A 24,512-nucleotide genomic window follows, 5' to 3' on the forward strand; every position below is an offset into this window, starting at 1 on the left:
TTACCGCAATATTGATCACTAATATCGCATATCGCAAGTTTTCCTCATATCGTGCAGCCCTACATTTAAGTATTGTTTGTAACTGTGAAAGACCGAAAGGTTACTACGGTAATCACTTGTTCCTAAAAACTTTTTTTAATTCTAAATGTATGGTATTTTGTTTGCTATCTGTACTGTCATGACAGCGATGCTGCTGTCAGTTTACCTTGTTGTTTCATCTTCAAAAGTGCAGATTAAAATGTGACACTGAATTAGAAACAGAACATTGTAATTTCTGCATCTATTAAAGTATTTATTCGTAATACAGTGGAAATTAGTAGATTTGGTTAAAATGTTGATTTACGGTATGCGTCCCTAAATTCTCTGGTTGTGCCCCTAAAATTTTCATTTGGGGGCCACTGTGCTCCTAGTGAAAAAAGTTAGTCTGGAGCCCTGAGCAATATAGCTATGTAACTATATACTAGGCCTGCACAATATACCGCAAATTTATCGTCATCGCGAAATCAAGCTGTGCAATATGCATACCGCAAAAGACGGCAATAAATGATTACCTTAAATGTGCTAAAACTAACTCATGGCAGCTTGAAATATTGAACAAATGAAATAAATCCCTTTATGCATTTAACCAATCGGAAGGACCCGTTTACGTTGTTGATCAATCAAATGAGCCCTTTTATGTTTGCCGCCTACGTCGACAAGGGTCATTTGGAGTATAACTTTTAAACTGTTGCAGTGAAATGGAAATGATGTTTTTGTTTTTTTGGCTGTTTGTTGATATACCGCAATTTATATCGTTCTCGCAATATTAATTACTAATATCGCACATCGCAAGTTTTCCTCATATCGTGCAGCCCTACTATATACCTACATTTGGTCTGATGTTTGTTTTTGTTTGCACTTTTTGTTTTTTACATTTTATTCCTTCATTGAAGGATGAGGTGTATCTGGATCATCTCTCACTGGGAGACGACACTACTGACACAAACGTTTAGATACTTGCTTTGAAAAAAGCTTTTAGTCCCTCCGTGTTTGACGGTTGCATCGGTTGATTTCCAGACTCACTGACGACGTTTTCTGTCTGAGATGCTTTGAACTGGCTTTGCACCACTTCCTCCACATTAACTGGTTCTGGCTGATGAGCATCTCCAGGTTGAAGAAGCAACGTTGTGCTTAGTGGTTGACACAATATTTGCGTTAAAATAAACATTGGATTTTTTTCTGCATCTATTCTGATAAGAAAAATAAAATCATCCTTTATATGAAATATTTAGTAATATTTATACATCTACATATAAAGTTGGAGGCGATGGTGCTTTGTGCTTAGTCTTTAAGGCTATGAATACTCCGGCTGGCTCCCTGCTACCAAGGGGTTAATTAGCAACTACCCTCCCAATTGTCCTCTGCTTGTTCACTCTCATTAGTTTAATCTGGGTCTGTCCTCCAGCTTGCCTCCCTCGTCTCTATCCTCTTGTGCGCCGACAGCTCTGGACCGACTCTTTTCCTAATGTCATCAGGGTGACAGTCATTGGCCTCCCCCAGAATCTACTGCCAAAGCCGTTAGACTAGAATATGCTTTATGTTGCTGCCCTACTGCTGTGGTTTGATGTCAGTCAGAAGTTTCCCTGTAACTTTAAATAGAGAAAAAGTTATTTAGAAATGCTTATAAGTGAGCATGAAATGATTCAAGTGTGTTATTGTACTTTTCCTGTACTCCAGAATAGTAACTTAAAGCTAAGGGCTACTATTTCATATGGACTTAATTTGTCATCTTAGATCAGCTTTTAAAAACTATATTTTGGATTCTTTCCTGCTTCTGGATCTCCTTCAAAGACGACGTGAGCTGTATTAACAGTGTACAGTATTCCCCCCGTATTTTTGGGGGTTATGGTCCAGAGACACGCCCCACCCTGCGGCTGAAGAATGTCCGTCACCAATCCTTCCTCATCAAAAACCTTCTGAAACAGCAGTTTCTTGATTCAGAGCAATAGACTGTACCGTAGCCTACTCTATGACAGGAGTGTCGCTCTGTGCCTTAAGCCAGGAGTCCGTTCTTCACTTTAGTGCCAGAGGTCCTGCGGTGCCATTTGAGCCGTTTCATCCGTCATTCATTCATCCAGATGATTATTGTTCTCCGATGATCTTTTCCAGCGTTGGGGGAGATTTTCCGGCCTCTTCTGAGTCGGCTGATGCCATTTCTCCGTGCAGGGGTACAAACTTTGGTTATAGCCATTCAGGAATCGTGGAACCAGCTCTCAGTGGTTGACGGGCCGGCCGGCGTGCTCTTTATCTCCGCCCCCCTACCTCAGAAATTCCCACAGCACCTCCCTCGGGTGGAAAGGTTTCATAAAAGCATCCTGAGTTGTCTGAGCTTTTGTGATGAACTGGAGGAGTCGCGTGACTAAAAGAATCTGCAAATACGCGGAACCGCGAATGTAAAAGACGAATAAGCCTGAACAGAAGGAGCTAAAGCTGTAGTAATGGTTGTGTAGTAACAGGAAATGACATGAAGGGTCTGTGTGGAGTCTCCTGGGTGTGAGACGCTGCAGCTGATAGGAGGAACTTTCAAATGTGAAATATGCTTTCCTCCTCCCAGCACCTCACTAAAAATAGGAAGCGCAGTCAAGGATCATCTGCTGACGGGGGTTTTAGCACACCCACCTTCAGCGGGAAAGGCAGTCCTGGATCATTTGTCTTACGCAAACCAGCTCGTTTTTTCATGGAGATGCTTTATTTGGGGAGTTTAAAAAGCATCTGCCTTTCAAATGCTGCATTTCTAAGATGTGACCTGATGCTGCCAAAACAAGGACATTCCACAAGTACGACGTCATAGAGTCATAGAGGGGGGGGGTCATAGGTGACCGAACCTTCTCTGGTCCGGCCTTATCGCTGTGATACATGCATGTTGTTGTCATTGGCTTTTGCTCTGATGTAGTGTGTCCTGGAGTGTTCTGAAAGGCCTTTTCAAACCAAATGGATTTCTGTTGTCGTGTCTGCTAGCCGACGCTGCAAAGATGGCTGGATTCCCAGAAATGTTTAGCTGGAAATAAGCCAAATGTTTTGATTGGGAAAATGTTTATGACAGCAATATGTTGCTGGTCTGATCATTTGGCACTGAAACAGGCTTTTCTATTTGGATGGAAGCTGATGTATTTCTATCACCTCTGTACTAATAAGTGAGGCGGAGGAACCTGAAGACAGAAGCCTAGAGTCTGTGTTTGTGCTGAAACGCCGTCTTTCTCTGCCAAAACGCCGTCTGCCTCTGCCGTCCTGAACATGTTCACCGGGTTATAATAGAGGAGACTAGAATTATCCACTGATATTACCGTGAGATTAGGGGGTAAGGCGCCTTGCTGAGATTCAGACCCATTTAGCAGAGCCAGCCAATCAGGTGACAGGTAGCTACTAAGATGTCAGGTGCATGAAGGATAAGGTGTTCATTCAGAAGGTCTCTGCACTCCCCAGGACAGAGGAGCCTCATCTCAAAGCAGAGGAACAGCAGCAAGGTAGGGTTGGAGCCCAGCTTTGCTAAAGCCATTTCACCCACAGAATGCTCTTATTTTGAAGGTTCATTTGTCAGGTATTACCTGCTCAGGTCGTCTCATTCGATCTGTGAAGTTCAGTTAGGATTTTCCTTTTTGCACTTTGCATTTCTAGCGTGAGGATTGTTAAACTTGTGTTAGTCGTCTGAACGTCGGTGGCTCCTGTTTGGATTTAGGTCCAACACAAAGCCTCACGCTTGACAATAGAATAAGTCTCTGTGTTTAGTGTTTGGTGAAAGTGGCGTTGTTAATGGCGTCAGAGGATTGGGGTCAGCGGGATAGCCGCTGCTTTTAGGATCATCAGCAGGTTTTGTCTTAACCGGATTTGGCTGGAGGAGCTGAATCAACTGTGTCCCAGGATTACAGGGATGACATTGGAGGGCAGTTTAGATCCAGCCACAGCATGAAGGGCTTTACCTGCCCCTCAAGTGAGCCTCCGGGGGCTCCGGCAGCCCAGCGGCAGCCCAGCAGGTCTCTGGCCTCCGCCTCAAACCTAACTCCATCCTGGTGGTTAGGGGGCGGGGCTTTGGAATGACTCCTTTCTGAACGGGATGTGTTTTGTTGCCACTGTGTGATTTACAGATGAGCTCCATCAGAGCGTCACGTAGGCCTGCACAATATACCGCAAATTTATCGTTATCGCAATATCCAGCTCTGCAATATGCATATCGCAAAAGACGGCGAATATCGCAATAAATCGCAAACCCAAAATGTGTTAAAACAATCTTCTAGCAGCTTGAAGCATTTAACACATCAAATAAATCCCTTTATGCTTTGACCAATCAGATGGACGCCTTCCCATTGTTGACCAATCAGATGGAGGCCTATTATGTTAACCCTGGTCCTGAAGAGCCTCAACCCTGCCTGTTTTCCAGCTCTCCTTAACCAGCTTGCTGTTGATTGGCTGACTCAAGTGATTTCACATCCTGATTGACTGAACACACCTGATTTTGGTTATCATTATCGAGCAGTCTAGGGAGAATTGGAAAACAGACAGGGTTGAGGCTCTTGAGGACCAGGGTTAGCCACCCTGACGTTTGTCCCCCATGTCGATGAGGGTCATTAGGAGCATAATTTTTAAACTGTTGCAATGAAATGGGGATGATGTTTTTGTTTATTTTTCTATTTGTTTATTTACCGCAAATTTATCGTTACCGCAATATTGATCACTAATATCGCATATCGCAAGTTTTCCTCATATCGTGCAGCCCTAGCGTCACGCATGTGTAGCGTGTTCATGGCGTGTTTGCATGACGAGCTGGGTTCAGCGGCGTTTCTGTACTGACTGCAGTCCTTCTGCTCTCTGCAGATCAGCAAGAGCCCGGCGGCGGAGTGAAGCCCACCTTTAGCAGAGGAAAATGAGTGAACTGGATCAGCTACGCCAGGAGGCCGAGCAGCTGAAGAACCAGATCAGAGTAAGCCGTCGTCATGGCGACAGCGGGTAGCCGTGGCTGTGCACTAACCGAGCTTCTGCTGTGTCTTTCAGGATGCCAGGAAAGCGTGTGCAGACGCCACCTTGTCTCAGGTGAGGCGGTCTGAAAGGGTCTGCGGGCGTCCCCTCAAGGGGGCAAAGCGTCTGATTGGTGCGTTTCCCTCCGTTCCTCAGATCACAGCCAACATTGATCCTGTTGGACGGATTCAAATGCGCACCAGACGGACACTGAGGGGGCATCTGGCTAAAATTTACGCCATGCACTGGGGCACGGACTCCAGGTAACGTCGACCATCCGCCCAGGACCCCCACCCCCCCAGGACGGGTCTCTCATTTAGCACAGCGGCCCAAAGATCTGGGCTCCAGTTGTTGTGGTCTTGCTGTTGCTGGGTGTGTCGGTGCGTGTTTGTGTGTCGGTGCGTGTTTGTGTGTCAGTACCGGTTTGTGTGTCGGTGCGTGTTTGTGTGTCGGTGCGTGTTTGTGTGTCGGTGCGTGTCGGTGCGTGTTTGTGTGTCGGTGCGTGTTTGTGTGTCGGTGCGTGTTTGTGTGTCGGTGCGTGTTTGTGTGTCGGTGCGTGTTTGTGTGTCGGTGCCGGTTTGTGTGTCGGTGCGTGTTTGTGTGTCGGTGCGTGTTTGTGTGTCGGTGCGTGTTTGTGTGTCGGTGCGGGTTTGTGTGTCGGTGCGTGTTTGTGTGTCGGTGCGTGTTTGTGTGTCGGTGCGTGTTTGTGTGTCGGTGCGTGTTTGTGTGTCGGTGCGTGTTTGTGTGTCGGTGCGTGTTTGTGTGTCGGTGCGGGTTTGTGTGTCGGTGCGTGTTTGTGTGTCAGTGCCGGTTTGTGTGTCGGTGCGTGTTTGTGTGTCGGTGCGTGTTTGTGTGTCGGTGCGTGTCGGTGCCGGTTTGTGTGTCGGTGCGTGTTTGTGTGTCGGTGCCGGTTTGTGTGTCGGTACGTATTTGTGTGTCAGTGCGTGTTTGTGTGTCGGTGCCGGTTTGTGTGTCGGTGCCTGTTTGTGTGTCGGTGTGTGTTTGTGTGTCGGTGCGTGTTTGTGTGTCGGTGCGGGTTTGTGTGTCGGTGCGTGTTTGTGTGTCGGTGCGTGTTTGTGTGTCGGTGCGTGTTTGTGTGTCGGTGCCGGTTTGTGTGTCGGTACGTATTTGTGTGTCGGTACGTGTTTGTGTGTCGGTGCGTGTTTGTGTGTCGGTGCCGGTTTGTGTGTCGGTGCTTGTTTGTGTGTCGGTGCCGGTTTGTGTGTCGGTGCTTGTTTGTGTGTCGGTGCGTGTTTGTGTGTCGGTGCGGGTTTGTGTGTCGGTGCGCGTTTGTGTGTCGGTGCGCGTTTGTGTGTCGGAGCGCGTTTATGTGTTGGCCTGCTGTTGTGTGTTGGCCTGCTGTTGTGTGTTGGTACGTGTTTGTGTGTTGGCCTGCTGTTGTGTGTTGGTGTGTGTTTGTGTGTCGCGCGTATTTGTGTGTCACGCGTGTGTGTGTGTGTCGCGCGCGTGTGTGTGTGTGTGTCGCGCGTGTGTGTGTCGCGCGTGTGTGTGTCGGCGCGTGTATGTGTGTCGGCGCGTGTGTGTGTGTCGGCGCGTGTGTGTGTGTCGGCGCGTGTTTGTGTGTCGGCGCGTGTTTGTGTGTCGGCGCGTGTTTGTGTGTCGGCGCGTGTTTGTGTGTCGGCGCGTGTTTGTGTGTCGGCGCGTGTTTGTGTGTCGTAACGTGTTTGTGTGTCGGCCTGCTGTTGTGTGTTGGTACGTGTTTGTGTGTTGGCCTGCTGTTGTGTGTCGTTGCGTGTTTGTGTGTTGGCCTGCTGTTGTGTGTCGGTGTGTGTTTGTGTGTCGGCGCGTATTTGTGTGTCTGCGGGTTTGTGTGTCGGTGCCGGTTTGTGTGTCGGTGTGTGTTTGTGTGTCGGTGCGTGTTTGTGTGTTGGCCTGCTGTTGTGTGTTGGCCTGCTGTTGTGTGTCGTGCGTGTTTGTGTTTCGGCGCGTGTTTGTGTGTCGGCGCTTGTTTGTGTGTCTGTGCGTGTTTGTGTGTCGGCGCGTGTTTGTGTGTCGTTGCGTGTTTGTGTGTTGGCCTGCTGTTGTGTGTCGTGCGTGTTTGTGTTTCGGCGCGTGTTTGTGTGTCGGCGCGTGTTTGTGTGTCGGCGCTTGTTTGTGTGTCGGCGCGTGTTTGTGTGTCGGCGCTTGTTTGTGTGTCGGCGCGTGTTTGTGTGTTGGCCTGCTGTTGTGTGTCGGTGTGTGTTTGTGTGCGTTCCTGGTGGAGCATGGGGGCAGGACCAGTCTGTGTTTCTGTGTGTAAGCAGACAACACCTGCTGCCTTAGTGCCCTTGGGCCAGGCGTGGGGCGGGGCTGCAGTCATGTTGTGTCATTGTGAAGGTGTTGGCCCAAATGCATGATGGGTAGATGTGAGCGCCGCTCCAGCAGAAAGGTGCTTAAGGCTGCAGGAGTCCCAGCAGGCCTCGCTGCTGTTGGGACTGGGACCATCGCCGTGGTAACAGGTCACAGCTCAGCCCGCCGCGCCGTGTGGGAGGGGCTAACTGACACTAGTTGAAGATGATGTAAATGCTGCAGCATTGTGTGTGAGTCAAAGTGTGGTGGTTTTTGTGTCTTTGTGGTGTTCAGGCTGTTGGTCAGCGCCTCCCAGGATGGGAAGCTCATCATCTGGGACAGTTACACCACCAACAAGGTAAACGGGACACAAGTGGGGGTCCAACACACGGAGCCCCCCCATGGCAGTCCACAGCAGCCCCTCCCTCTGTGTTTTAACTCTGAAACCTTCTGGTCACTCAAAGGTCCACGCCATCCCGCTGCGCTCCTCCTGGGTGATGACGTGCGCGTACGCCCCCTCTGGCAACTACGTGGCGTGCGGCGGCCTGGACAACATCTGCTCCATCTACAACCTGAAGACCCGTGAAGGAAATGTGCGCGTCAGCCGTGAGCTAGCAGGACACACAGGTACCACGGCCCGTCACCTTTCCTGAAGCTCGCAGTGATGTCATCTCTGGACGGGGGCTTCCTCATGTTGTGACATCAGTTCCGAGGCATCCCATAATAGTCTGAAGCTCTCAGTCAGGCTGAGCTGCTGCCGACAGGAAGAACCGGTTTGTTTCTGAAGGAGAAACGCTAGAAACCAGACGCTCCTGCCAGGCTTCAGTGGAGGGAAGGCCCCCACCATCACCTGGGGGGGGGGGGCTTCATGTCACCACACATGATGCAGGAAGTGTCTGTGTTTCAGTCCCTGCTGCTTCCTGAAGCTGTGCTGCAGTGGTTCTCTAACCCCCCCCCCCCCCCGTCCAGGTCACCTGTCCTGCTGCTCTAACCCCCCCCCCCCCCTCCAGGTTACCTGTCCTGCTGCTCTAACCCCCCTCTCTCTCTCCAGGTTACCTGTCCTGCTGCTCTAACCCCCCCCCCCCCTCTCCAGGTTACCTGTCCTGCTGCTCTAACCCCCCTCTCTCTCTCCAGGTTACCTGTCCTGCTGCTCTAACCCCCCCCCCCTCTCCAGGTTACCTGTCCTGCTGCTCTAACCCCCCTCTCTCTCTCCAGGTTACCTGTCCTGCTGCTCTAACCCCCCCCCCTCTCCAGGTTACCTGTCCTGCTGCTCTAACCCCCCTCTCTCTCTCCAGGTTACCTGTCCTGCTGCTCTAACCCCCCCCCCCTCTCTCTCCAGGTTACCTGTCCTGCTGCTCTAACCCCCCCCCCTCTCTCTCCAGGTTACCTGTCCTGCTGCTCTAACCCCCCCCCCTCTCTCTCCAGGTTACCTGTCCTGCTGCTCTAACCCCCCCCCCTCTCTCTCCAGGTTACCTGTCCTGCTGCTCTAACCCCCCCCCCCCCCTCTCTCCAGGTTACCTGTCCTGCTGCTCTAACCCCCCTCTCTCTCTCCAGGTTACCTGTCCTGCTGCTCTAACCCCCCCCCCCCTCTCTCTCCAGGTTACCTGTCCTGCTGCTCTAACCCCCCTCTCTCTCTCCAGGTTACCTGTCCTGCTGTCGTTTCCTGGACGATAACCAGATTGTCACCAGCTCTGGAGACACCAGCTGGTGAGTCAGACGCTGCAGCCGTCCCTCCAGGGGGGCAAAGGCCTTCAGATCTGTGCGGGGGCCTCTGTGGTTCTTCTGGGGGGGTCCTTACGTCTGCTCTCTTGCAGTGCTCTGTGGGACATAGAGACGGGCCAGCAGACGACCACCTTTGCGGGTCACACCGGGGACGTGATGAGCCTGTCGCTGGCGCCCGACACCCGGCTGTTCGTGTCTGGGGCGTGCGACGCCTCCGCTAAGCTGTGGGACATCAGAGAAGGAATGTGCCGGCAGACCTTCACCGGCCACGAGTCGGACATCAACGCCATTTGTGTACGAGCGCACGCCTCCTCTATTGACCGCGTGTCCCCCCCCCCCCCCCCCCCCCGGTCCTCCTGTGGGGGGGGGCTGCGCCGCCTTCAGGGACACGTCTGGGTCTGAGCGGCTGAATGTTCCTGCGTTTGCTCTAAAGCCTTCTCTCCCGTGCTGCAGTTCTTCCCCAACGGCAACGCCTTCGCCACGGGCTCAGACGACGCCACCTGCAGGCTGTTCGACCTGCGCGCCGACCAGGAGCTGATGATCTACTCCCACGACAACATCATCTGCGGCATCACCTCCGTGGCGTTCTCCAAGAGCGGCCGCCTACTGCTGGCCGGCTACGACGACTTCAACTGCAACGTGTGGGACACTCTGAAGGCCGACCGCGCAGGTGAGGCCCCCCCACTCGGAACAAGGCGGGGGAATTTGACCCCCGTCCTGAAGGGGCGGGGCTTAGTTTCTGGGTGGGAAGTTCATTGGATCCTCTGTGGATCCATTCTCTCTGGTGCTGCCCCCCCAGCACTGAAAGCAGGCTGCTGGCTGTACACCTGTGTTTGGGCGGGAATGTCCGGCGTGTTTTCACCTGCTGTCCCACGGACGCAGAGAGAGACGGCGAGGGTTAGCGTTGGGGTTGATGTGAGGGGTGGGGCTCGGATTAGAGTGGTTGGGTGGCGGTTCCAAACCCAGTGTTTTCATCTGAGCTCCTGAGGCTCCAACACAGGGAGGTGGTGTGTGGGGGCCATGCTGGGGGGGGTCCACGCTCCTGCAGAGGCTTAGCCCCGCCCCCTGACCGTCTGTCCCTCTGCCCTCAGGCGTCCTGGCCGGTCACGACAACCGCGTGAGCTGCTTGGGCGTGACCGACGACGGCATGGCCGTGGCTACAGGGTCCTGGGACAGCTTCCTGAAGATCTGGAACTAGAAGCTGAAGGTAACTGAGGAGGCGGGGCTCTGACTGAGGAGGCGTGTCTGCAGGCGGCGCTCACCCCCCCTCTGCTCTGTCTTGCAGGCGTTCGGACTCCAAAGCTGCGTGAAAGACCATTCCAACATCATAATGTTTAATTTCATTGCATATCCAATCTTTTTGAAAACCATCATGATACTGACTCCAACCCCTCCCCCCCAGAAACCACCAACAGCAGACCCCCCCTTTAAAAGAGCACAACTGTCTGTCAGTCACTCAGTTCCAACCACCGTTTAGGCTTTAGTGGTTTTGAGAAGGACCAGGGGGGTCGATTGTGCGTTCCTCCAACCCCCCTGGTCCGGTAACGGTAAAACATGCCCCCCCACCCCCACCCCCACCCCAGAGCAAAGGCCTCCTGTCTGACTGGACGTGTTTTCTGTTTCTGAACACGTGTGGCGTCTGAGCCGGATCGTCATCGTCACGAAGGTCCGGCTGTGTCCCCCCCACAGGAAGCCCCCCCTCCCTCCCCGCTCCGTGTCGTTTGCACAACATAAACTCTGCATATATAGAAACGTGTCTACAGGAAACTAACCAAGCACACAGACGAACGCTCCATGACGTCCAGGTGGCCCCTCCCCCTCCATCGGGGTCCTCTGCCCGTAGTCGGGCGCCGTCGGGGTCGTCGGGTAGGGACGGCCTCCGCTTCAGGCCTGGTTGACACCCGGAGGTTTGTGGTGACAGAGGTGGCCGTGGCGTGCTTGGACCTGCAGTTCCTACTCTGTGAATGACATGTTGTATAAATCAATGTTTGAAAATAATATTGAAACTTTTTAAGTTAAAAAGGAAAAAAAAGATTTGGGTCGTCTGCCATGGGTGGGGTATCTCTTAGAATCGCATGCTGTAGAATTGCTTCAAAGGTGCATATGGAATTGAGTCTTTTTTGATGTTTTCTTTAAGAAAAGAACCTGTTGAATATATCAATACAACCGTATTTATATATCTTCCTTTTTTGCTACTCTGTGCATACGTGATCCACCTGACATGTCTAAGCTATGCACTGGAGGAGCAAACCCTGCAACAGTCTCGGTTCCCTGGTCCATGCTGGGGGGGGCATCCACAGGTTCACTCTGTCACCGCGGCGACAACATCAGACGGAACCAACCGGTGGTCGTTCCTTCTGTAGCAAAGCGACCTTTCCTTCAGTAGAAGCTGGAATCTTCTGGAAGCAGACGCTCTTTCTTTAGTCTCTCTCTCTCTCTCTCTCTCTTCTGCAACATTCTGTACAAATGTGCTGTAATTGTGCGTTAGGCCTGGAGTTGGCAACAAATAAAAAGATTAAACATTTATTAAATGCCCTTTTTTCCTCCTCCTCCATGGATAACTGTAGAGCTCTGCATCCCCACTCTTCCCTTCACACCTTTTGTATTTAATTTGAAAGTCAGTCAGTGTAAACGGAAAGCTGGATGCAAGATAGACTCTATAAAATGTACTGTTATTTAAGACGTAATAAAGAGCAGTTTGATGAGCTCCTGTGTCCAGACTGAGTCTCTGTGAACCATCCTGACCCAAGTCTGTCCCGGAGCAACGCTCATGGGGCGGGGCTTCTGGCCAGCTGGATGAGTGTCCATCCCAGAGTCAGAGGTTCAAATCCGCAGGTGCAGCTCCTCCAGGAGGCGATGAAGAGGAGGAACTTCATGGTCCAAGTGCTGCACTCTACTGCGGAGGAAACCCAGCTTGGCCTGTGCTGCCCTCTGCTGGACAGACGTGGTGCAGGTTTTATTTCAATAGGAGTTTGGTCCAGAACCAAACGGGACTTTTCCGTCCGTTTCTCCAGAACTTCCAATGCTGGAGGGCGAGCCTTTAGCCTGCTGTCTTTGGACAGGAGTCTGAGTCCCACATAAACATCCTCGAGCTGTGGTTTATGGCGCTCACCTGTATGGACGTGGTTTATGGCGCTCACCTGGATGGGTCGCGGTTTATGGCGCTCACCTGGATGGGTCGCAGTTTATGGCGCTCACCTGGATGGGTCGCGGTTTATGGCGCTCACCTGGATGGGTCGCAGTTTATGGCGCTCACCTGGATGGGTCGCGGTTTATGGCGCTCACCTGTATGGACGTGGTTTATGGCGCTCACCTGTATGGACGTGGTTTATGGCTCTCACCTGGATGGGTCGCGGTTTATGGCTCTCACCTGGATGGGTCGCGGTTTATGGCGCTCACCTGGATGGGTCGCGGTTTATGGCGCTCACCTGTATGGACGTGGTTTATGGCGCTCACCTGTATGGACGTGGTTTATGGCTCTCACCTGGATGGGTCGCGGTTTATGGCTCTCACCTGGATGGGTCGCGGTTTATGGCGCTCACCTGGATGGGTCGCGGTTTATGGCTCTCACCTGGATGGGTCGCGGTTTATGGCGCTCACCTGGATGGGTCGCGGTTTATGGCGCTCACCTGTATGGACGTGGTTTATGGCGCTCACCTGGATGGGTCGCAGTTTATGGCGCTCACCTGGATGGGTCGCGGTTTATGGCGCTCACCTGGATGGGTCGCGGTTTATGGCGCTCACCTGGATGGGTCGCAGTTTATGGCGCTCACCTGGATGGGTCGCGGTTTATGGCGCTCACCTGGATGGGTCGCAGTTTATGGCGCTCACCTGTATGGACGTGGTTTATGGCGCTCACCTGTATGGACGTGGTTTATGGCGCTCACCTGTATGGACGTGGTTTATGGCGCTCACCTGGATGGGTCGCGGTTTATGGCACTCACCTGGATGGGTCGCGGTTTATGGCGCTAACCTGTGCGGCACCTTCCTACCTGTGTGGAGGTCCAGCTTTTGCCACTGGTACCTGCTCCAATCTGTACGGAATGTTCAGTGAAGGGAAGAGCAGTGAGAATAACAAAGTGCAACAGTTGAAGTAAGTCTGACTGACAGACTTTACGATACGCATTGGTGAAGGTCAAAGGTCACAAAGAGTCCGTGTGCTGCAAAGTGTTCAGAACCGCATGTGGTCCAGTCCGTAGACAGTCCAAAGCGTCACACACTGATGACGGTTCCGCTGATGTACCCCACGCCAACCTGTAACCGCCAGGAGCAATGTGGGCCTCTGCCTTGCTCAAGGGCACGTGGGCAGGCCAAACCGGCCGACCGCTGCTCCACAGCAAGTAGTGACCTCGTGTTGGACAGATGAACAACTGTCTCTGCAGAATCTGGTAGATATCATCAGCCTTTGATCCATCCATCTATCATCCATCCATCCATCTATCATCCATCCATCCATTCATCATCCATCCATCCATCCATCTATCATCCATCACCCATCCATCTATCATCCATCATCCATCCATCTATCATCCATCCATCCATCCATCATCCATCCATCCTTCCATCCATCATCCATCTATCATCCATCCATCCATCTATCATCCATCCATCCATTCATCATCCATCCATCCATCTATCATCCATCCATCCATCTATCATCCATCCATCATCCATCCATCATCCATCCATCCATCATCCATCATCCATCCATCTATCATCCATCCATCCATTCATCATCCATCCATCCATCCATCTATCATCCATCCATCATCCATCCATCATCCATCCATCTATCATCCATCCATCCATCTATCATCCATCCATCCATTCATCATCCATCCATCCATCCATCTATCATCCATCATCCATCCATCTATCATCCATCCATCCATCCATCATCCTTCCATCCATCATCCATCTATCATCCATCCATCCATTCATCATCCATCCATCCATCCATCATCCATCTATCATCCATCCATCCATCTATCATCCATCCATCCATCTATCATCCATCCATCATCCATCCATCATCCATCCATCCATCATCCATCATCCATCCATCTATCATCCATCCATCCATCCATCCATCCATCATCCATCCATCCATCCATCCATCTATCATCCATCCATCCATCCATCATCCATCCATCATCCATCCATGCATCCATCCATGCATCCATCCATCCATCCATCCATCATCCATCCATCATCCATCCATCATCCATCCATCCATCATCCATCATCCATCCATCTATCATCCATCCATCCATCTATCATCCATCCATCCATCCATCCATCATCCATCCATCCATCTATCATCCATCCATCCATTCATCATCCATCCATCCATCCATCATCCATCCATCCATCCATTCATCATCCATCCATCCATCTATCATCCATCCATCCATCCATCATCCATCCATCATCCATCCATGCATCCATCCATCCATCCATCTATCATCCATCCATCCATTCATCATCCATCCATCCATCCATCATCCATCCATCCATCCATTCATCATCCATCCATCATCCATCCATGCATCCATCCATCCATCCATCCATCCATCCATGCATCCATGCACAAGGGTTTATTTAAATGGATGTCTAAAACTAAACAAATTAGTTTGTACAAACTTGATTGTTGGATGGAATGTTTGGAATGCATGTACTAAATGAATGGAAAGTATTTACTGTGTTTATTTGAACTGTATTTGGTGAAATCTGAGCACAGGTGATGGTGAGAAATGTAAATATGATGCAATGTGTAATCACATTGACATTAAATTAAATAATCTCTGAATACTAGCTAGTCTGACAATAATCCTGTCCACAGAGGAATGTTTTCAGTCTAGCTTTGAATGTAGAAACTGAGTCGGCCTCTCTTCCATGAGCTGGGAGTTTATTCCATAAAACAGGGGCTTGGTGGCTAAACGCTCTACCTCCAACCGTACTTTGACTAATTCTAGGAACCACAAGCAGTCCTGCATTTAGTGAGTGAAGTGTTCTGATTGGATGGTAAGGGACTATGAGGTCCTTAATATAGGACGGGGCCAGTCCATGTAAGGCCTTATAGGTTAACAGGAGGATCTTGAACTTGATTCTGGAATCAACTGGGATCCAGTGAAGTGAAACTAACACAGGAGTGATGTGATCTCTTCTGCTAGTTCCTGCTAACAATCTAGCTGCTGCGTTCTGAACAAGCTGGAGTTGATGAAGAAGCGTCTGATGATGATGATGATTGGCTATTTTTAAAGCATAAACTGTGGATAAAAAACAGGCTTAAAATAAGTCAATAAACACAAAAGTTTTACCTCAGATTTTCTTAATTGGAACCCCAAAACTGTTCAATTTTTAGGTTGAATGATTTATTCTGTGGATTAAAAACTTGAGAATTTGAACACAATATTTTTGAAAGACAATCGACTTATTATAATTATTTTTGTTTGTGTTTACGTTTTTACAATTGACATCGAATGGAACATCCCCAGCTTTCGGCTCTTCCTCTTCTCTGACGTAATCCCAGAGGAGCTCGTCTGATTGGTCGCTGGATTACGGAAGTGAACGCGGAAACGACGGCGGCTCCGATGTGATTATGGTGAAACTTCAGCTACTTTGGGGTTTTTCGGCGGACTTCGGCAGTGAATACCGAGCCCCTCCGGTTCTGTGAGACCTGCCGGTTCTGAGAGCTCGGCCCGCTGGAGTCCAGGTCTGTTCCGTCGTTGGTTCTGACTGCATGTTTACCGCGAAAACAACAAGGCGGCAATTTTCAGAGAAGAAAATCGGATTAGTTACGATATTCCGAAATTCTGTAGATTCGACTAACTAAACGTTGTTTTTCTGTTGTCTCTGTCTGTCTCTCTACCGTTCTGCCTGTCTGTTGTCTGCCTGCCTGTCTGCCGGTTTGTTGTCTGCCTGCCTGTCTGTCTGTCTGTCTGTCTGTCTGCCTGTCTGTCTGTCTGTCTGCCTGCCTGTCTGTCTGTCTGCCTGTTGTTTGCCTGTTTGTCTGTCTTTTGTCTGCTTGCCTGCCTGTCTGTCTGCCGGTTTGTTGTCCGCCTGCCTGCCTGTCTGTCTGTCTGCCTGCCTGTCTGTTGTCTGCCTGTCTGCCTGCCTGTCTGTCTGTCTGTCTGTCTGCCTGTTGTTTGCCTGTTTGTCTGTCTTTTGTCTGCTTGCCTGCCTGTCTGTCTTTCTGCCTGTCTGTCTGCCGGTTTGTTGTCCGCCTGCCTGCCTGCCTGTCTGTCTGTCTGTCTGTCTGTCTGTCTGCCTGTCTGTCTGCCGGTTTGTTGTCCGCCTGCCTGCCTGTCTGTCTGTCTGTCTGCCTGTTGTTTGCCTGTTTGTCTGTCTTTTGTCTGCTTGCCTGCCTGTCTGTCTTTCTGCCTGTCTGTCTGCCGGTTTGTTGTCCGCCTGCCTGCCTGCCTGCCTGCCTGTCTGTCTGTCTGTCTGTCTGTCTGTCTGTCTGTCTGTTGTCTGCCTGCCTGTTGTTTGCCTGTTTGTCTATATGCCGGTTTGTTGTCTGCCTGCATGCCTGCCTGTCTGCATGCCTGTCTGTCTGCCTGTCATTCTGCCTGCCTGCCTGTCTGTCTGCCTGTCTGTTGTCTGCCTGTTTGTCTGTATTTTGTCTGCTTGCCTGCCTGTCTGTCTTTCTGCCTGTCTGTCTATATGCCGGTTTGTTGTCTGCCTGCCTGTCTGCTGTCTGTCTGTTGTCTGTCTGCCTGCCTGCCTGTCTGTTGTCTGTCTGCCTGCCTGCCTGTCTGTTGTCTGTCTGTCTGTCTGCCTGTCTGTTGTCTGTCTGCCTGTCTGTTGTCTGCCTGCCTGTCTGCTGTCTGTTGTCTGTCTGCCTGCCTGTCTGTCTGTCTGCCTGTCTGTTGTCTGCCTGCCTGTCTGTTGTCTGCCTGCCTGTTTGTCTGTCTTTTGTCTGCTTGCCTGCCTGTCTGTCTTTCTGCCTGTCTGTCTGCCGGTTTGTTGTCCGCCTGCCTGTCTGTCTGTCTGTCTGCCGGTTTGTTGTCCGCCTGCCTGCCTGTCTGTCTGTCTGTCTGTATGCCTGCCTGTCTGCCTGCCTGCCTGTCTGTCTGCCTGTCTGTTGTCTGCCTGTTTGTCTGTCTTTTGTCTGCTTGCCTGCCTGTCTGTCTTTCTGCCTGTCTGTCTATATGCCGGTTTGTTGTCTGCCTGCATGCCTGCCTGTCTGCATGCCTGTCTGTCTGCCTGTCATTCTGCCTGCCTGCCTGTCTGTTGTCTGCCTGTTTGTCTGTATTTTGTCTGCTTGCCTGCCTGTCTGTCTTTCTGCCTGTCTGTCTATATGCCGGTTTGTTGTCTGCCTGTCTGTCTGTTGTCTGTCTGCCTGCCTGCCTGTCTGTTGTCTGCCTGCCTGTTGTCTGTTGTCTGTCTGTCTGCCTGCCTGTCTGTTGTCTGCAGACATGGATGGCGCTGCAAAGTTGGGGGCGGAGCCTACTCCCTTCTGCTGCTCGGCCTGTGACGCTGCAGAGGCGCCCGGCCACGGCTTTGCCCGGCGCTACAGGAAGGCCCGCAGCCTGAGCACGTCATCCGCCAGCAGCTGCTTCGAGTTCAGGTGAGGGTGGAGCGGTCCAGTCCGGTTCTGTCCGGTTCTGTGGAGGAAGCTGCAGCTGGTTTTGAAAGGCGTTTGCATAATCCATGTTGGTCCACCGAACAGGAAGTTCTGCAGCAAGAACCTTCAACCACAGTGTTGAAGCAACCTTGGTGGGGGAGCACTGGTTCCAGAACCAGGGCTTCCTGATGTGGACCTACTGCTCAGGCCCGCCCCTGCAGAACGCTCTGCATGCCTGTGGGGGGAGGCGGTGCGGGCTCAGCCTAAGAGGATTGCGGCTCAAAGATGGAGCCTGATCCAGCAGAGCTCCGTAGATCCGACGTTTCTGCTGGTTCTGTTCTGGTTTGTCTCTGAACCCGTCTGTCGTCTTTCAGGAGGACTCAGTCTCTTCATGGGCCGAGCCCCGTCACCACGTTCGGTCCGAAGGCCTGCATGCTGCAGAACCCCCAGGCTGTCATGTAAGCTGCTTCCTCATCATCATCACAGACCGGGGGGAGGGGTCAAAGGTCGGGACAACATTTAAATTGCTGACAATGTTCAGGAAGTCGGAGCTTTTATTTTGAAAAGGTATTTTAAAGTCAGTGGGACTGAGGATGAGAACAGATGGTGTCTCCAAATACCCCCGCTGATGTCCCATGATCCTTTGCAAATAGACCAAAAGCAGAACTTCTGGTTCAGAACAGTTTCTTCCTGATGCTTCAAGGGTTCTGTTCTGCTGGTTCTGGTTCCTGTTCACTGAACAGCCTTTGACACCTGAGAGGCTGATGGCCTTTGGTTACCTGTCCAGGTGTTCCTGCTGCCTCTGTGGCAGACAAGAAACCGTCTGCGGTCGGTTCTGCGGTTCCAAACGTGACTCCGCCTCAGGGTTCTTTAGATCAGTGTTTTTCAACCAGTGTGCCACGGCACACTAGTGTGCCGTGGAAAATTGCCCTCATTAACTGATCTAAAAACATTAACCATCTCCAGGAAATCAGTCTCTGTTCATCCAAACAGGCCCTGATAAAACACTGAGAAGTTAAGAATATGAAATGTCATAAAATTATTTTTTCTTTGTGTTTATTTGATTCTATTAAAGACATTTTGATAAGAATAACGGGATACCGCGATTTAGCTGCAGCTACTGTGTAAGGAAAAGTCCCGCCCCTTTAACTGTCTCCACCAATCATTCTTGAAGGCTTAATCACATGTCATCAGTCTGACCAATCAGAAGTGGTTAAAGTATTCATTTCCTTGTTTCGATTTAGCGCAAAAAAGTCTCTGTGTTCTAACAAAAATACCAGCTAAAGCTCGTCTTTAGCGGTGTAGCTTTCCACAGAATCTGGTATCAGACTGGAACAAGTGAACAAAACCGTGAAGCTCAAAGACGCTGGTCTTTCTGCGGTCGGCGGATTACGGGCACTACATCTCCCATGATGCAGTAAAGTGACTGTCTAAGCGCACAATGAGTCTCTCCTATTAACGTCTTAAAACAACGAACACACATCAAACAGTTTTTGAATCTTTTGACTGAATTTTTAATACATCTTTAAGAAAAAACAGCTGCAGCTTTTCTGCAACTATTATCCCAAAAATGCATGTGAGATTGCAGAGCGGCTGTAGATCAATACAGACTGAGCTTTTTCTTTTTTTTTAATTATCTATTTTTTTGATGCTGGTGTGTCGCGGGATTTTTGTCAAGGTTAAAGTGTGCCGTGGCTCAAAAAAGGTTGAAAAACACTGATCTAGATAACCCTTAGGCCTCCTGGAAGAACCGGAGCAGAACCCTGCAGGCGCCGGCGGAAGAATTCCAGGAATTCGGTCTGCGTTCTCCAGGAATCTCTGACCGTCAAAGCTGCTCCGTTCTTTTCACTTTTCTGGCCGGATGGTTTCAGAACCAGGAACAATTCTGCCACAAACCCAACGTTTCTGCTCTGAAGACGACCCGTCTGCAGGCATTTGGGCTCAGAACCAGTGAATGAGGACAGGCTCCAGCATCAGCACAGCGCTTCTCCTACTTCCTTCACCTGTGTGTGACTGTCGGTGTGTGTGTGTGTCGGTGTGTGTGTGTCGGTGTGTCTGTCTGTCGGTGTGTGTGTATCTGTGCATCTGTGTGTGTGTGTATCTGTGCGTGTGTGTATGTGTGTCTTTGTGTTTACTTTGAGTCTGCCAAAGGTCACCATAGACCCCTGATGTTTGGCTCCGCCCCTCTGACTAGGCTCCGCCCATGGTCTCATAGGCGTTTACCTGAGCGTCTGCTCTGTGGCTTAAGCTCCTGCGAAGCTGCTCAGCAGGTTATAAATAGGAATCCAGGTAATCCAGGTGTCCACAAACACACTCTACCTGTTTGGAGCTTTGCTGCATTCGAGCGGTCAGACGGGTTCGAGTCCCCTGCTGTTGCTGGGAGGAACCCAGGACGTTGTCATGACAACATCTTCAGAGGATGTCTTTGTTCTGAAATCAGTCCATCTTTGTGAAAAACAGGTGTGGCTGGAATTCAGGTGATGAGTCAAACTGTGATCTAGATCTGAAGATGAAAAATCAGCACCTAACCCTCACATGCCCCCTTAATGCCCCTTAATGCCCATTATTGCCCCTTAATGCCCCATTATTGCCCCATTATTGCCCCCTTAATGCCCCATTATTGCCCCCTTACAACCTCTCTTCATCAACCTCACATCCTTTGCGTTGTGAATCTCTGCCTGTTTGCGTCACCTGTCCCTCCCTGAAAGTGGGCGGGCTGTGCAGAGCAGTGAGGGCGGGGCCTAACGTGCCTTGACACCAGCAGCAGAGCGATCCGCTGTGATAAGCGTCTCTGGGACCGAGCCGGCAGGTCTGTTCTGACCCGAGCCCGGTCTGCAGACAGCTGGGAGATGTTCTGCTGTCTGGAACGCCATTAGAGGAAACCTTCAGGACGCCGGTGGGCGGAGCAGAGCGCCATGAAATATAACCACGGCGTTCTGGAGGAGGTTCCCGCGGGCCGCAGACTCAACCCGGTCTGGAAATGGTGAGATGAGATTCCGGAACCAGAGTCCAGATCCTGAATGTTCCGGTTTGAGAACTTAGAGGTTTACAGAAAGTGAGGGAGTGGACGGGGGGACGGTGTGTGTGTGTGTGTGTGTGTGTGTGTGTGGGGGGTTCTGATGGGATGGAGGAGGTTCTAGTTCTGGACCCGACTGATCCAGGTTTGAACTTTCAGGCACATTCAGGACCCCGCCAGCCAGCGGCTGACGTGGAACAAAGCCCCCAAAAGTGTCCTGGTCATCAAGAAGATCCGGGACGCCAGCCTGCTGCAGCCGTTCAAGGAGTTGTGTGTGTTCCTGACCGAGGTGTGTGTGTGTGTGTTCCTGACCGAGGTGTGTGTGTGTGTGTGTGTTCCTGACCGAGGTGTGTGTGTGTGTGTGTGTTCCTGACTGAGGTGTGTGTGTGTGTGTGTTTGTGTGTGTGTACCTGACTGAGGTGTGTGTGTTCCTGACTGAGGTGTGTGTGTGTGTGTGTGTGTTCCTGACCGAGGTGTGTGTGTTCCTGACTGAGGTGTGTGTGTGTGTGTGTGTGTTCCTGACCGAGGTGTGTGTGTTCCTGACTGAGGTGTGTGTGGGTGTGTGTGTGTTCCTGACCGAGGTGTGTGTGTTCCTGACTGAGGTGTGTGTGTGTGTGTGTGTGTTCCTGACCGAGGTGTGTGTGTTCCTGACTGAGGTGTGTGTGTGTGTGTGTGTGTTCCTGACCGAGGTGTGTGTGTTCCTGACTGAGGTGTGTGTGGGTGTGTTCCTGACCGAGGTGTGTGTGTGTTTGTGTTCCTGACCGAGGTGTGTGTGTGTGTGTGTTCCTGACCGAGGTGTGTGTGTGTGTGTGTGTGTGTGTTCCTGACCGAGGTGTGTGTGTGTGTGTGTGTGTTCCTGACCGAGGTGTGTGTGTTCCTGACTGAGGTGTGTGTGGGTGTGTGTGTGTTCCTGACCGAGGTGTGTGTGTTCCTGACTGAGGTGTGTGTGGGTGTGTTCCTGACCGAGGTGTGTGTGTGTGTGTGTTCCTGACCGAGGTGTGTGTGTGTGTGTTCCTGACCGAGGTGTGTGTGTGTGTGTGTTCCTGACCGAGGTGTGTGTGTGTGTGTGTTCCTGACCGAGGTGTGTGTGTGTGTGTGTTCCTGACCGAGGTGTGTGTGTGTATGTGTTCCTGACTGAGGTGTGTGTGTGTTCCTGACCGAGGTGTGTGTGTGTTCCTGACCGAGGTGTGTGTGTGTGTGTGTTCCTGACCGAGGTGTGTGTGTGTGTGTGTGTGTGTGTGTGTGTGTGTTCCTGACCGAGGTGTGTGTGTGTGTGTGTGTGTTCCTGACCGAGGTGTGTGTGTTCCTGACTGAGGTGTGTGTGGGTGTGTTCCTGACCGAGGTGTGTGTGTGTTTGTGTTCCTGACCGAGGTGTGTGTGTGTGTGTGTTCCTGACCGAGGTGTGTGTGTGTGTGTGTGTGTTCCTGACCGAGGTGTGTGTGTGTGTGTGTGTTCCTGACCGAGGTGTGTGTGTTCCTGACTGAGGTGTGTGTGGGTGTGTGTGTGTTCCTGACCGAGGTGTGTGTGTTCCTGACTGAGGTGTGTGTGGGTGTGTTCCTGACCGAGGTGTGTGTGTGTGTGTTCCTGACCGAGGTGTGTGTGTGTGTGTGTTCCTGACCGAGGTGTGTGTGTGTGTGTGTGTGTTCCTGACCGAGGTGTGTGTGTGTATGTGTTCCTGACTGAGGTGTGTGTGTGTTCCTGACCGAGGTGTGTGTGTGTGTGTGTTCCTGACCGAGGTGTGTGTGTGTGTGTTCCTGACCGAGGTGTGTGTGTGTGTGTGTTCCTGACCGAGGTGTGTGTGTGTTTGTGTTCCTGACCGAGGTGTGTGTGTGTGTGCTGGAGGGGGAGGGGCCATGCTGACTACCTGTCTCCCAGGTGAAGGACATGATCGTCTACGTGGAGAAGAAAGTTCTGGATGACCCGGCCATTTCTGGAGACGAGAGCTTTGGGCCGGTCACTAAGAAGTTCTGCACCTTCAGAGAAGGTGAGCCTTCCCCTGGTGCTGGGGGCTGGGGGGCGGAGCTTAAAGTCAAAGCTGTCTCCGTCTTTGGCAGACCTGGATGACATCTCCAACCGCGTGGACTTCATCATCTGCCTGGGAGGAGACGGAACGCTGCTGTACGCGTCCTCGCTCTTCCAGGTATGAAGCCGGACCCGGCCGTGCGGCCGCTAGCCACGCCTCTAAATGTGTTGCCCCTCCCCCTGTGTTGGTGCAGGACAGCGTCCCGCCCGTCATGGGCTTCCACCTGGGCTCTCTGGGCTTTCTGACGCCCTTCCAGTTCGACGCCTTCCAGTCTCAGGTCACGCAGATCATTGAAGGTCCGACATTCCCGTCCTGTCAGGCTGTGGAGGAGGAGGAGCTTCGGCGTCTTTCATGGCGTGCTTGGACTGTCCACAGGTAACGCCGCCATCATTCTCCGGAGTCGCCTGAAGGTCCAGGTGTTCAAGGAGAACTGGGAGAAGAAGGACGGCTCGGACGAGAAGAACATCGTCCTGGCCAACGGCGGCGTGAAGGCCAGCCGCCCCGCCGTGCAGTACCAGGTCAGGTCCCGGTTCTGAGTGCGAGGGCCCGTGACGGCGTGTTGGGGGGGTTGACCAAACGTCGACTGTTTTTCAGGTTCTGAATGACGTGGTGGTGGACAGAGGCCCCTCCTCCTACCTGTCCAACGTAGACCTCTTCCTGGACGGACACCTCATCACCACGGTGCAGGGAGACGGTGAGCGTCCCGCCGGGCCCCACGCTCTCAGTTCTGAACGGGTTCTGAAGGCTCTCTGCCCCCCCAGGATTGATCGTGTCCACACCTACAGGCAGCACGGCGTACGCCGTGGCGGCGGGGGCGTCCATGATCCACCCCAATGTCCCGGCCATCATGATTACCCCCATCTGCCCCCACTCGCTGTCTTTTAGGCCCATCGTGGTTCCTGCAGGGGTGGAGCTGAAGGTAAGCCCCGCCCCCCAGCCAGAAAAACCCAGCAGAACCTGAAGCCTCTAACCCGATGCTGGCGTTTGACAGATCACGCTGTCGCAGGACGCCAGGAACACGGCCTGGGTGTCGTTTGACGGCAGGAAGCGGCAGGAGATCTGCCACGGGGACAGGTGTGTCCACATGCCCCGCCTCTGGTGGGGCGGTCGCTGGCGGTTCTGGGAAGAAGGTGCCTGACTGTTCCGTGTTCCTGTGTCCTCAGCATCAGCATCACCACGTCCTGCTTCCCCGTCCCGTCCATCTGCTTCCGGGACCCGGTGAACGACTGGTTCGAGAGCCTGGGCGAGTGTTTGCACTGGAACGTGAGGAAGAAGCAGAACCACCTCGGCGCCGAGGACGAGGACTTCTGACGTCCTCTGAGGTCCGTTTAGGCTCTGATGGTCCTGAAAAGAGAACCCGTCCGTCCTGAGGTCACGGCTGCAGACCTGAACATGGATTCAGCTTTAGAATCGGTTCTGGATCGGGTCAAACCAGCAGAACCTTTAGCTGAAAACCCCAGAGGACAGACGGATTCTCCTTCAGGACGGCCGCCATGACAGAGCGCCTCAGACCAGCTCCGCCACCGTGCACCAGCCTGCGAGTACCGCTGGGCGTCACGTGCACTGTGCCTTAAACTCGCGCACGTTTACATTCTTTTTCAAACTGTCCTGGAGCCGCCCTGTGCACGTGTGCGTGCACGTCTCATCAGGACGGGCGGGTCATTCCTGTGCAGACGGAGGTTCTGGTTCTGCCTCCGCCTGCTCCTTAGATTTTAGGTCTGGGATCAGCACATTCCAGTCTTTCTGGGGGGGTGGGGGGTCCTGTCAAAGTGCTTCTTCAAGCCGACAGCCGGAAATGTCGTTTCAGCAGATTTTCTGCTGCTGTTTTTACTCATGAATAAAGAACCGTTGACCTTCTGCGTCATGGCGTCCTTCCTGGACTTCCTGTCCAGCTTCTGTGGCCC

The 24,512-nt window shown here is 52.0% G+C and overlaps 2 protein-coding genes across 5 annotated transcripts in view; both read left to right on the forward strand.

Moving 5' to 3' along the window:
• Positions 1-11,706, forward strand: part of ol-gb1 (guanine nucleotide-binding protein beta subunit) — a 33,910-nt gene extending 22,204 nt beyond the window's left edge. The window contains 11 exon segments of one of the 3 annotated variants that reach the window (NM_001104853.1): positions 3,460-3,503; positions 4,849-4,954; positions 5,026-5,064; positions 5,146-5,252; positions 7,573-7,636; positions 7,743-7,905; positions 8,919-8,985; positions 9,093-9,294; positions 9,454-9,670; positions 10,092-10,207; positions 10,286-11,022. In NM_001104853.1, the coding sequence (NP_001098323.1) occupies positions 4,898-4,954; positions 5,026-5,064; positions 5,146-5,252; positions 7,573-7,636; positions 7,743-7,905; positions 8,919-8,985; positions 9,093-9,294; positions 9,454-9,670; positions 10,092-10,198 (1,023 nt within the window). In that variant the 5' untranslated portion in view covers positions 3,460-3,503; positions 4,849-4,897 and the 3' untranslated portion in view covers positions 10,199-10,207; positions 10,286-11,022. 3 annotated transcript variants of the gene reach the window in all.
• Positions 11,707-15,533: 3,827 nt separating this feature from the next.
• Positions 15,534-24,465, forward strand: nadka (NAD kinase a). Of its 2 annotated transcripts, XM_023956263.2 has the most exons (12): positions 15,534-15,715; positions 17,419-17,572; positions 17,944-18,027; positions 20,745-20,874; positions 22,461-22,569; positions 22,640-22,725; positions 22,802-22,904; positions 22,984-23,126; positions 23,203-23,302; positions 23,370-23,527; positions 23,600-23,682; positions 23,772-24,465. In XM_023956263.2, the coding sequence occupies exons 2-12, from the start codon at positions 17,421-17,423 to the stop codon at positions 23,917-23,919; spliced, it is 1,296 nt and encodes a 431-aa protein (XP_023812031.1). In that variant the 5' UTR covers positions 15,534-15,715; positions 17,419-17,420; the 3' UTR covers positions 23,920-24,465. The 2 variants fall into 2 exon arrangements, with proteins under 2 accessions (XP_023812031.1, XP_023812032.1); XM_023956264.2 differs by lacking the exons at positions 15,534-15,715; positions 17,419-17,572; positions 17,944-18,027 and adding an exon at positions 20,355-20,552.
• Positions 24,466-24,512: the final 47 nt, after the last annotated feature.

The sequence above is a fragment of the Oryzias latipes genome, chromosome 7 (genome assembly GCF_053564925.1).
Source record: "Oryzias latipes strain Hd-rR chromosome 7, Olatipes_Hd-rR_3.1".
NCBI classification, from domain to species: Eukaryota; Metazoa; Chordata; class Actinopteri; order Beloniformes; family Adrianichthyidae; genus Oryzias; species Oryzias latipes.